We start from the raw sequence: 12,960 nt of genomic DNA, 5'->3' as shown, positions 1-12,960 counted from the left end.
AGGGTCCTCGGAGTGTGGTGTCAGGAAAATCACCTCACACTCAATGTCAACAAAACAAAGGAGATGATCGTGGACTTCAGGAAACAGCAGAGGGAGCAGCCCCCTATCCACATCGACGGGACAGTAGTGGAGAGGTTTGAAAGTTTTAAATTCCTCGGCGTACACATCACGGACATACTGAAATGGTTCACCCACACAGACAGCGTGGTGAAGAAGGCGCAGCAGCGCCTCTTCAACCTCCGGAGGCTGGAGAAATTTGGCTTGTCACCAAAAACACTCACAAGCTCGAGAGCATCCTGTCGGGCTGTATCACTGCCTGGTACGGCAACTCCTCCGCCCATAACGATAAGGCTCTCCAGAGGGTAGTGAGGTCTGCACAACGCATCACCGGGAGCAAACTACCTGCCCTCCAGGACACATACACCACCTGATGTCACAGGAAGGCCAAAAAGATCATCAAGGACATCAACCACCTGAACCACTGCCTGTTCACCCTGCAATCATCCAGAAGGTGAGGTCAGTACGGGTGCATCAAAGCAGGGACCGAGAGACAGAAGCTGTTTTTCAATCTCAAGGCCATCAGACTGTTAAACAGCCATCACTAACATTGAGTGACTTCTGCCAACATTCTGACTCAAGTCTAGCCACTTTAATAATGGAAAAATTGAAGAAATAAATGTATCACTAGCCCCTTTAAACAATTCCACTTTATGTAATGTTTACATACCCTACATTACTCATCTCATATGTATGTACTGTACTCTACTGCATCTTGCCTATGCCGTCGGCCATCACTCATTCATATGTACATATTATTATTCATTCCTTTACACTTGTGTGTATAAGCTAGTTGTTGTGAAATTGTTAGGTTAGATTACTTGTTAGATATTACTGCATGGTCGGAACTAGAAGCACAAGCATTTCACTACACTCGCATTAACATCTGCTAACCATGTATATGTGACTAATAAAATTTGATTTGAGAACATGAACAACATTCCTACCAATTAGCATCAGTTTGCAAAACAGTCATATACCGCTGATATACGTGTTCTTTTAGCTTATTTTATACTGATCCTGTCACAATGTGTGTGTTGTTACTGTATGACGAGAAGCTTGTTGCTGCTACAAACATACATTCTGTGATGGTTAATTACATTGCACTGCCGTGTTCAGGTGTGGGTTACTGTAGCTATTCTGTGATGAGCTGCAGTGCTCAGGGCTATGTAAGTAGCTGAACACAGTGCACTGCAGTATTCAGGTGTGTGTGTGTGTGTGTGTGTGTGTGTGTGTGTGTGTGTGTGTGTGTGTGTGTGTGTGTGTGTGTGTGTGTGTGTGTGTGTGTGTGTGTGTGTGTGTGTGTGTGTGTGTGTGTGTGTGTGTGTGTGTGTGTGTGTGTGTGTGTGTGTGTGTGTGTGTGTGTGTGTGTGGAGACACGCTCTGGCTCTCTTTCTCTCTCTGGTGTGAGCTGAATAGATAATGACTGTGGAGAAGTTTGTTGCTGCTACCAACATACGTTCTGAGATTAAGTACATTGCATTACTGTACATACACCCTACAACCCCTCTCACTCCCCCAAACCACACACACACACACACAAAACACACACACAGTAGACTGGCTAAATGTATCCAGAGCAGTGTAGATGTGATCCCATTCTGATAGTAGTCTACAGTGTGTGATTTCTGAGCAGTGCTCCGAGGGCCTCGGGGCTCTGGGTATTAGGAACTATTTTTCAGGAGGGAAGAAGATTAGCCGAACGCAGGGAAAGGGTGCGCTGAGCCAGATTTTATGTCAACAGCCCAGTTATCCTTCAATCCCTCTCTATGAGGAGCTCCACCACTGAGCTCTGCCCTAGGCTTTGAGAGAGAGACCGCGATATAGAGAGAGGATATAGTGATTGGGAGGGAAGGACAGCAACTGAAAGAAGGAAAAGAGAGTGCAGGAGAGAGACGGCTTAGGAGTTTACAGAATGATTACCTTTATTAGCTAACCATAATTACACAACACCTCACGGCAATACAAACTAAGCAGCAGGGAAACAAAGCCCAGATCCATCTCAATTACCACACACGTACATGGATTGAGGAGCCAAAAGGATAAGAGACAAAAGGAAAGAGGATATACAGATGGATTAAAAACACCCATTCATTGATTCTCTTTGTGTGTGTGTGTGTGTGTGTGTGTGTGTGTGTGTGTGTGTGTGTGTGTGTGTGTGTGTGTGTGTGTGTGTGTGTGTGTGTGTGTGTGTGTGTGTGTGTGTGTGTGTGTGTGTGTGTGTGTGTGTGTGTGTGTGTGTGTGTGTGTGTGTGTGTGTGTGTGTGTGTGTGCATGTGTGTGTGCCCACCACCCAGGGTGTGGAGCGTTCGCTACAACCACTCTCATGATCAGCTGGTGCTGACCGGCAGCAGTGACAGCAGGGTGATTCTGTCCAACATGGTGTCCATCTCCTCCGAGCCCTTCGGTCACCTGGTGGACGACGATGACCTCAGCGACGGAGAGGACAACCACCAGTACGACAAGTATGGACACTAAGTCAAAACCTCTATGACATATCTGTCCACTTAGTCATGACTGTCAACACGGTCCACTTTCTGACATATTTGTCCAGACCTGTCCCCACTTATAGCCATACTGGACCAATCTCAACCATAACTGTCCACTGTCAATCTTTCATCAGATTTTCAATGCAACAGTTACTAATCATTATGATTATTTTATGAATTCAATCTAGAGTTCGTGCTCTGATTCTAGTTCTCTGGCCTTTGAACTTCCCCAATCTTTGCCATGCCCTATTTTGTGATGGTTCAATTTCTGTGCCAAATAACTGGCACTACACATTATGAACAGCATGCACTCTCTCAGAAAAAAAGTAACCAAATTGTACTTCAAAGGGGTACAAACGCTTGTCACTGTAGTAGTTACGTCCATTATACCATTAGTTAGAAGTGCATCATTGTCCTCTTGCAGTTTGTACCTTAAAAGAGCCAAACATGTTTACCTTTTTAGGGTACCACCGTTTGTTCCTTTTAAGTGGCAAAATGTTTTCCTTTTCTCTATATAAAATCCCTCACTTGTACACACCTCTTCGCCATCTCACTTCTGACACCAGTGTAGCAATTTCAGTAACCCTGACCGGGACTGGAACCAGGGTCCAGCGACAGTCAAACACCTTAACCATTATGCCAACCTCTTGACTAGGTCCCCCAGTGTTGCATTAAGCTCACTGCAATATTAATTACAGCTCTTTATTGTCATATACTCTTATGCAAGCCTTTATAAAGACTCCAGAACTGGCAGCGGACATGCTCAAACTTTAATTAACACTGCCATAGACCACTTAAACTGGTCTAACACTTCCACTCACAGGTGGCCAAAAATAACTAACTGAAAGCCACACCCCCACTAAGCCACACCTCCAATGATTGTACCTTCATATATGAAATATTGAGTACAAAAATAATTAGTACCATTATACTATTCACACATGTACCCTGAAACGTACCGAACAGTATCATCTGAGATCCTTATGTCCACCTATGAAGATACATTGTGTATTTAGATATTTTTCTACCCCAGGGAACAATACTGTAGCCAAACCCTGTTTTTCGGAGAGTGCAATAAATAGCCTATTGTATGTAAAGGAAGCCAGGGTAGAGGAGTACTGTACCTGGTGTTATCACAACCAGGCCAGAGACTATGAGTGGAGGTAATTGCTGGACTATTAAGCGCACCTGAATATAAACCGCACCCACTGAATTATTAAAAAATATGTATTTTGTACATAAATAATGTCTATAAGCCGCACCAGTACATTGAAACAAATTAACTTCACACAGCCTTTAAACGAAACACGGCTTGTAACAAAAATAAATAGGCTTTAACGAAACACGGCTTGTAACAAAAATTAAAACAGTAGCCTACCAAGAAAGGCATTGGTCACTATCTTCCTCCTCCTGTGCACTGAAACCACTGAAGTCATCTCCTTCGGTGTCGGAGTTGAATAGCCTCAGAATTGCATCATCCGATGTTGGATCGTTTTCATTGTCGCTCTCGTCACTTTCATCCGGAGGCAAATACCCCGCTGAGCTCATGCTGCCGCTTCAACACGCAGCAGTCCAGCCTTTCGAAACACGTTGATGATAGTGGATTTTTTGACAATGCTCCACGCTGTCAGGACCCACTGGCAGACTTGACCATAAGATGCTCATCGCCTGTGGCCCATTTTAGTGAAGGATTTCTCCCCACTTGTCATCCAAGCCTCCCACTGAACAAGGAGCACCACCTAAAATGCACAATTTACACTGATGTCGAGTGGCTGCAAATACTTTGGGCCATCTGCTTTTCTTCCCTCGGAAAGCTTTTGTTGTCTTTCTGCACTGAGTCAGTTCCTCGCGCTGCTGTTTACAACGTCTTATCATCGACTCCTTAAGGCCAAACTCCCATGCAGCAGCTCTATTTCCTTTTCCAACAGCCAGATGGATCGCCTTCAACTTGAAAGCTGCATCATATGCATTTCTCAGTGTCTTTGCCATGATGAGGGTGACAAAATTACTACCGTAATCAGAATGATGGGAAGTTTGAGCGATTTACGTCACATTAAGTGACGGTGCTCAGTTTTTTGGCGGCATGAATCTTGTGAAAGCGGGAAAAATCCATAAATTAGCCGCGTCATTGTATAAACCGCTAGGTTCAAAGTGTGGGAATAAAGTAGAGGCTTATAGTCCGGAAATTACGGTAGACCTTTTGTGTGTGTGTGTGTTTGTCTGTAGCCTTGTCCAAGATAGAAATCAAAATTGGTGTCCAGAGATAGAAGGGAGGGGTTTAGTGTAGGGTGGACTAAAAACAACAAGATAACTAATGTCAAATATAGTTAGCCTGTAAAAACAGTTGAAGTCATACATTTACATACACTTAGGTTGGATTCATTAAAACACGTTTTTCAAGATTTCTTGTTAAACTATAGTCATGGCAAGTCGGTTTGGACATCTACTTTGTGCATGACAGATTATTTCATTTATAATTCACTGTATCATAATTCCAGTGTTTCAGAAGTTTACATACACTAAGTTGACTGTGACTTTAAACAGCTTAGAAAATTCCAGAAAATGATGTCATTGCTTTAGAAGCTTCTGATAGGCTAATTGACATAATTTTTGTCAGTTGGATGTGTACCTGTGGATGTATTTCAAAGCCCACCTTCAAACTCAGTGCCTCTTTGCTTGACATCATGGGAACACACAAAAGAAATCAGCCAAGACCTCAGTAAAAAAATTGTAGACCTCCACAAGTTTGGTTCGTCCTTGGGAGCAATTTCCAAAACGCCTGAAAGTAACACGTTCATCTGTACAAACAATAGTATGCAAGTATAAACACCATTGGACCACGCAGCCATCGTACCGCTCAGGAAGGAGATGCGTTCTGTCTCCTAGAGATTAATGTACTTTGGTGCGAAAAGTGCAAATCAATCCCAGAACAACAGCAAAGGACCTTGTGAAGTTTCTGGAGGAAACAGGTTTCAAAAATATCCATATCCACAGTAAAACGAGTCCTATACCGACATAACATGAAAAGGCCGCTCAGCAAGGAAGAAGCCACTGCTCCAAAACCGCCATATAAAAAGCCAGACTACGGTTTGCAACTGCACATGGGGACAAAGATCATACTTTCTGGAGAAATGTCCTCTGGTCTGATGAAACAAAAATAGAACTGTTTGGCCATAATGACCATCGTTAGGTTTGGAGGAAAAAGGGGGAGGCTTGCAAGCAGCATCATGTTGTTGGGGGTGCTTTTCTGCATGAGGGACTGGTGCACTTCACAAAATAGATGGCATCATGAGGTAGGAAAATTATGTGGATATATTGAAGCAACATCTCAAGACATCAGTCAGGAAGTTAAGGCTTGGTTGCAAATGCGCCTTCCAAATGGACAGGGACGCCAAGCATACTTCCAAAGTTGTGGCAAAATGGATTAAGGACAACAAAGTCAAGGTATTGCTTGTGGAGGCTACCTGAAACGTTTGACCCAAGTTAAACAATTTAAAGGCAATGCTACCAGATACTAATTGAGTGTATGTAAACTTCTGACCCACTGGGAATGTGATGAAATAAATAAAAGCTGAAATAAATAACTCTACTAATATTTTGACATTTGACATTCTTAAAATAAAATGGTGATCCTAACGGACGTAAGACAGATAATTGTTTACTAGGATTCAATGTCAGGAATTGTGAAAAACTGAGTTTAAATGTATTTGGCTAAGGTGTATGTAAACTTCCGACTTCAGCTGTGTGTATACGCTGGATGTAGAAGCCTAAGTGTTGTTGTACAGTAGTTTACTCCAATTAGGGGAGGGCTGGTAGGGTTAGGGGAAAATAATAAAAGAAAATGTATAAAAATACACTACCGTTCAAAAGTTTGGGGTCACTTAGAAATGTCCTTGTTTTTGAAAAAAATAGCACATTTTTTGTCCATTAAAATTACATCAAATTGATCAGAAATACAGTATAGACATTGTTAGTGTTGTAAATGACTATTGTAGCTGGAAACAGCTGACTTTTAATGGAATCAGCAATCATCTCTCCTATGTTCCAACGGCACGTTGTGTTAGCTAATCCAAGTTTGTCATTTTAAAAGGCTAATTGATCATTTGAAAACCCTTTTGCAATTATGTTAGCATAGCTGAAAAAACTGTTGTTCTGTTTAAAGAAGCAATACAATTGGCCTTCTTTAGACTAGTTGATTATCTGGAGCATCAGCATTTGTGGGTTCGATTACAGGCTCAAAATGTCCCGAAACAAAGACCTTTCTACTGAAAATCATCAGTCTATTCTTGTTCTGAGAAATTAAGGCTGTTCCCTGTGAGGAATTGAGTATGACACTACAAGCTTGGCACACCTGTATTTGGAGAGTTTCTCCCATTCTTCTCTGCAGATCCTCTCAAGATCTGTCAGGTTGAATTGGGAGCATCACTGCACAACTATTTTCAGGTCTTTCCAGAGATGTTCGATCGTGTTCAAGTCCGGGCCCTGGCTGAGCCGCTCAAGGACATTCAGAGACTTGTCCCGAAGCCACTCCTGCGTTGTCTTTTCTATGTGGTTAGGGTCTTTGCCCTGTTGGAAGGTGAAACTTCACCCAATCTAAGGTCCTGAGAACTCTGCAGCAGGTTTTCATCAAGGATTTCTCTGTACTTTGCTCCATTCATCTTTCCCTCGATCCTGACTAGTTTCCCTGTCCCTGCTGCTGAAAAACATCCCCACAGCATGATGCTGCCACCACCATGCTTTACCGTAGTGGTGGTGCCAGGTTTCCTCCAGACGTGACGCTTGTCATTCAGGCTTAAGAGTTCATTCTTGGTTTCATCAGACCAGAGAATCTTGTTTCTCATGGTCTGAGAGTCCTTTAGGTGCCTTTTGGCAAACGCCAAGCTGGCTGACATGTGCCTTTTACTGAGTAGTGGCTTCTGTCTGGCCACTCTACCATAAATGCTTGATTGGTGGAGTGCTGCAGAGATGGTTGTCCTTTTGGAAGGTTCTCCCATCTCCATAGAGGAACTCTGGAGCTCTGTCAGAGTGGCCATTGGGTTCTTTGTCACCTCCCCGATCAAGGTCCTTACCCCCAATTTGCTCAGTATGGCTGGGCGGCCAGCTCTAGGAAGAGTCTTGTTGGTTCCAAACTTCTCCCATTTAAGAATGATGGAGGTCACTGTGTTCTTGGGGACCTTCAATGCTGCAGACATTTTTTGCTACCCTTCCCCAGATCTGTGCCTCGACACAATCCTGTGTTTGGTTTCTGCTCTGACCTGCACTGTCAACTGTAACCTTATATAGACAGGTGTGTTCCTTTCCAAATCATGTCCAATCAATTGAATTTACCACAGGTGGACTCCAATCAAGTTGTAGAAACATCTCAAGGATGATCAATGGAAACAGGATGCACCTGAGCTCAATTAGAAAAAAATACAACAACAAAAAAGTTTTTGCTTTGTCATTATGGGGTATTATGTGTGGGATGATGAAAACACATTATATTTAATCTATTTTGAATAAGGCTGTAATTGAACAAAATTTGGCAAAAGTGAATGGGTCTGAAAACATTCCGAATGCACTGTATATGGGGATTGGAAATGATGCAGACAATTATGTTGATGGAAGTGACTATCTGTCTGCAGTATTAAAGCTGATCTACCGTCTCAAAAATAGAAACTCTCCATATTCAACTCCCTTTCACACTGTGTGTGCGTTCGCACGCGTGTGCATGAATTTGTGTGTGTGAATCGTTGTGTGTTTGTGTACATGTGTGTGTGTTCTAGGAGCAAGGAGCCCCTGCAGGACAGTATCATCTCTACCTATGAGGAGCATGAGGACAGTGTGTATGCAGTCGAGTGGTCCTCAGCAGACCCATGGCTCTTTGCCTCTCTCAGCTACGATGGCAGACTAGTCATCAACAGGGTCCCCCGTGCACTCAAATACCATATCCTGCTCTAGACAGACTACACACTGGACCGACGACTGGACTCATCGTAGAGTGACGGAGAAGAGGGCGAGGAAGGAGGAGCGATGAGGAGGGCCGAGCCGACACCCGTCAGGGGAGCCACACTCGGCAGACCCTGCACACAAACTCTCCCTTTCTCTCTTTTTTTCTCACTCTCCATCCATCCATCCATCTCTCTCTCTCTCTCTCTCTCTCTCTCTCTCTCTCTCTCTCTCTCTCTCTCTCTCTCTCTCTCTCTCTCTCTCTCTCTCTGTCTCATTTTATTTTTCTCTCCCTCACCCTTTCTACAAAATAACTGATTACGTTACACATTCCCCTTAATGATGCATCTGACTCTATGTCTGCTAAGACAGAGAAAATACAAAACTGCCGGTAATCTATTCTGTATATTGTCAAGTAAATGCTATTTATGTCAACTGGATTTTGTTTATTATTTTTGGTGAACAGTTACTTTACTGAGCTTTTGGGGATATTCTGAAGGATTTTCTCTTCACTGGGAACCCAAAGGTAGTCTAGTCAGAGACTGGGAGCCCATAGGTAGTCTAGTCAGAGACTGGGAGCCCAGCCCATAGGTAGTCTAGTCAGAGACTGGGAGCACATAAGTAGTCTAGTCATAGACTGGGAGCCCAAGCCCATAGGTAGTCTAGTCAGAGACTGGGGGTTCCTTGCATGCCTCAATGGCAGCCTCACCCTGGGGAATGACAGGAGGTGTATCCAGGGCACTATGGTTCCTAGATGACAGGTTGAAGCCCCCCCCCCCCCCCCAAACCCTCTCCTGATATTTTTTTCTCTTCCTACACCTCCCTCCTCACTAATACCCTTTTTCCTCTTCCTCATATATCATCCCCTCTGTTCTCCTCCTCCCATACCCTCTGTCTCCTCCGTCCCTGTCTTCCTGTACAGTGTGTTGACGTTGGTCTGTCGTGACAATGGTAGCCTTCTTTAGATCCACTGACAGCCTTTTTAATTGCAGCTTGACTCTGCTCAGGGCTCCTTCTCCAGGCAGAGCTCCATGGTGCCAGGAGAACCCTGAGAGATTGTGGGTCTTCATTAACCATGCCCAGGTTGGCGCCCAGGGCTTGAATGCAGACTAGCACCCTTCCCCTCCTCTAGAAGGCAGCTCACATCCACAACCCTCATTATAGCTCAGTGAATTATTGAAAAGGGGATTGGGGCGTGGGTCTAATGTGGTTTAGAAGCTGAAAACATAATCTTCCCCAAACCTGTCCCTCTATCCTGTCTTTAATTTGAGATTGTGATGCTTGTCAGTTGTCACCCAATTAGAAACGGACACACGCCATGTCCCAGAGACACACACCACATCCCTCTGTTCCCTCTTTTGACTAAGATGCTGGTGGTGTGACAAGCTTGCAGCCATGTGGCATGTTGCATGTTCGTTGTATTCCTTTAGGACTCACTACGCGTGTGTGTGTGTGCGTGCGTGCGCACGGTCTCTGTGTATGCTGTTGACTGTGTGGAAGGCTGCATGCTAGGGACAGAAAGACACAAATATAGATGGGTAAAACGTGGATGGCCAGATGGTTGGATCGGCATTGATAGTTGGATGAGATCAATATTAGAATAATTCAACTATCTCCATCACAACTGCAGATGTGTTAGTCCTGATTGACGCCTTCGCCCGCTCCGTTGCCTTCCTATGAATACATTCACAGTAATGCTCCTCGCTGTTTCTTATCTATAGTCACTTTACCCCTACCTACATGTAATATTACCTCGATTACCTCGACAACTAACCTGTGCCTCAGCACATTGACTCGTACCGGTGCCCCCTGTATATACCCTCGTTGTTTTATTTTCTTGTTACTCTTTTCTTTTTCTACTTCAGCTTATTTAGTCAATCTTTTCTTCACTCTTATTTCTCTTAAAACTGCACAGTTGGTTAAAAGCTTGTAAAGTAAGCATTTCACTGTAAGGTCTACAACGGTTGTATTCGGCGCATGTGACAAATACAATTTGATCTGATTGAATATTAGCGGATTAAACTAAGCATGATGCATTGATATTCCGTGTACAATGTTCACCTCTGGAGACAGAAGAGGACTGCTGACAATGCAGATGACTGAAATACTCTGCTGCTGTGCTCACTGATATCCACAGGCTACACCACATTACCATCCAGCCCTGGCCCCAGCTCTGCTCTACTGTAAAAACATGTGATTCCAGTGTGAATCAGGAGCGGTGGGGGTGTTTTTTGGGCTGTTGACTGTGCTTTACATATCTGGGGAAACAGCCAGGGGAAAGGTCTTATTCTCACGTCGAGCTCCCAGAGTTCAACTGTTTTGCCCGGCACGACTGACAACTATCGTCTGTGTCACACAGTCACATGACCCCTAGTGCAGTGTACCTGTCAGCGGTAGTGACGAGCATCTTCAAGTCAAGAACCCGGATCTCCAATCCCAGATGGCGTCATGGTTGATATCACATGTGACTGGCAGATACTGTATCCACTGGATGGGCAAGGCTGAGATTTACAAACGGTTTTAAAAGGAGTTGTCTTCAGTGTTTTATTGAGAACAGCAAATAGTCAATTACACACTTTACATGTGAACTCTAGATGCGTTATGTTACTGTACTTACCCCTGAGGTTTGTTGTTGGTTAAAAGGGTGAAGTATCTCTTGAAAATAACCTGGATGAATCAAGATACATTTCTTACGGTGTCCCCAGTTTACATGTCATTGAGATGTGTCAGTCTACACTGTATATTTGAAAGTTGGTTCAAGTTAAAATATGTACTGAACTTAAATCCTAGCAAGAGACGTACAGAGTAGAGGAAGAACACTTCAAGTAAAGCCTGAGCCTTTATTGTGTGTCCTATGCAATCTAAATATTATGCAGAATGGCAGCTGCTTGTCTAAACCCCCCCATGGAGTCATGCCTCACTATGTTTCCTGCTTTCATCTCCATTGCCTCGATTTATCCTTTGTTATCTTGGCATGAATTCAAAATACCCTAAATTTCTTCACATATGCAGGTAGCCCAGTGGTTAGAGCGTTGGACTAGTAACCAAAGGTTGCAAGATTGAATCCGAGAGCTGACAAGGTAAAAATCTGTCGTTCTGCCCACTGAACAAGGCAGCTAACCCACTGTTCCTAGGCCGTCATTGAAAGTAAGAATTTGTTCTTTAACTGATTTGCCAAGTTAAATAAAGGTAAAATAAATATTAATTTCTGTGTGATGTTTTAAATAGTCCTAAAAAACCTGAGGGTCATACGGATGCCCTCCTCCGAGGATGCAGGCGGAATTGGATTCAGCTGCTCTGTAAATTAAGTAAATTAAATTAGATTTCATTTAATGACTTATTCATGTGTTCGGAGCAAGAGAGCAACCCAGGTGATTATTACCTTCAAGAGGCCCCCTCATTTGCATTCAGAAAATGATCACAATCCCTTGAAAAACAAACAATGCGCAAACACCAGGCAGGCGATCCAAGAAGGGTGGAGAGAGAAACGGACACTTTCTCCGGGAAAAACATCAGAGAGACATTGGAAGGACCCGTGGTAGGTTGTCTGAGCATTTGGAAAAGGTTGGGAATGTTGCGGAAGGAGTGAACAATTGGCAAAGACTGAGACCATTGTGGCGCCTGCGAGAGGTTGTCCTGAGGGTTCGGAGGTGGTTGGATAGGTGTCGGGAATGTTGTGGAGGGAATTATGCCTGACATTAATGGGAAAACCCCAGGGATGGTCTCTCCTCAGGAAGCTCTTACTGAATGCCGAAGCCTGGCTTGCCTGCAGGCAGCATCACATCAAACGTTCACGTGTTTAAATGCGTGTTCTTGTTATTGTAAAGTCTCTGATCCATCAATCATGAAGGAAAAATACAGGACAAACCGTATTCATACATGCATACATCTATGCTGTCTCTGTGTCCCGGCATTGCGTACACTAAAGGAATTTCCTAGGCTTTTTAGCTAGATGGTGGTGGAAGTGGTGTTGCCACATTGAACCGTGGTCCGAGCTCTTTGATGCTTAACTCGCATAACTACTTACGCTGACAAACACCCCATAGACCGGGGAAGCTCGCTGGCGCTTGTGTCATAAGCTGCTTATTTAGCATCCTTCTCAGCAGATCAAGTGCTTTAGCTGGGGCGAACGAGACTATCAAGCCCTCACTGAAATCACAGGCACAGTCTATATTTAGGAAATGATTATTTATCCCTTTGTCTTCTTGTACCATTTCTGAATCTCTGATTTAAATGTGCCCCCCACCCCTCACCGGTCTCTCATGGATATAGGGACTTCACACAGTCAAGCACCAGTGCTGGCAGATTTACATTTATACGATTTTCTGTATGTCTTACAAAAACCAGACAAAAGGCCCAACATGCTCTTCTTAGCAGACTTGTTTAAAAAAATATATATCTCCATGCTTCCGTATTGTAGCTCAGTGTCAAATCCAGAGAAAGAGTCCTCATGTTTGATATTATTAAGCCTTTGTCAAACAGATTG

At 43.7% G+C, this 12,960-nt stretch overlaps 1 protein-coding gene across 1 annotated transcript in view; it reads left to right on the top strand.

Moving 5' to 3' along the window:
- The window catches only part of LOC124046337 (EARP-interacting protein homolog), a 76,287-nt gene extending 67,378 nt beyond the window's left edge, over nt 1-8,909 (top strand). The window contains exons 9-10 of the mRNA XM_046366610.1: nt 2,355-2,522; nt 8,312-8,909. Coding sequence (XP_046222566.1) covers nt 2,355-2,522; nt 8,312-8,486 — 343 coding nt within the window. The 3' untranslated portion in view covers nt 8,487-8,909. The remainder of the gene's footprint in view (nt 1-2,354; nt 2,523-8,311) is intronic.
- Nucleotides 8,910-12,960: the final 4,051 nt, after the last annotated feature.

Source organism: Oncorhynchus gorbuscha, linkage group LG10 (genome assembly GCF_021184085.1).
Source record: "Oncorhynchus gorbuscha isolate QuinsamMale2020 ecotype Even-year linkage group LG10, OgorEven_v1.0, whole genome shotgun sequence".
Classification (NCBI taxonomy): Eukaryota; Metazoa; Chordata; class Actinopteri; order Salmoniformes; family Salmonidae; genus Oncorhynchus; species Oncorhynchus gorbuscha.
This window is presented reverse-complemented; position numbering and strand designations above follow the sequence as displayed.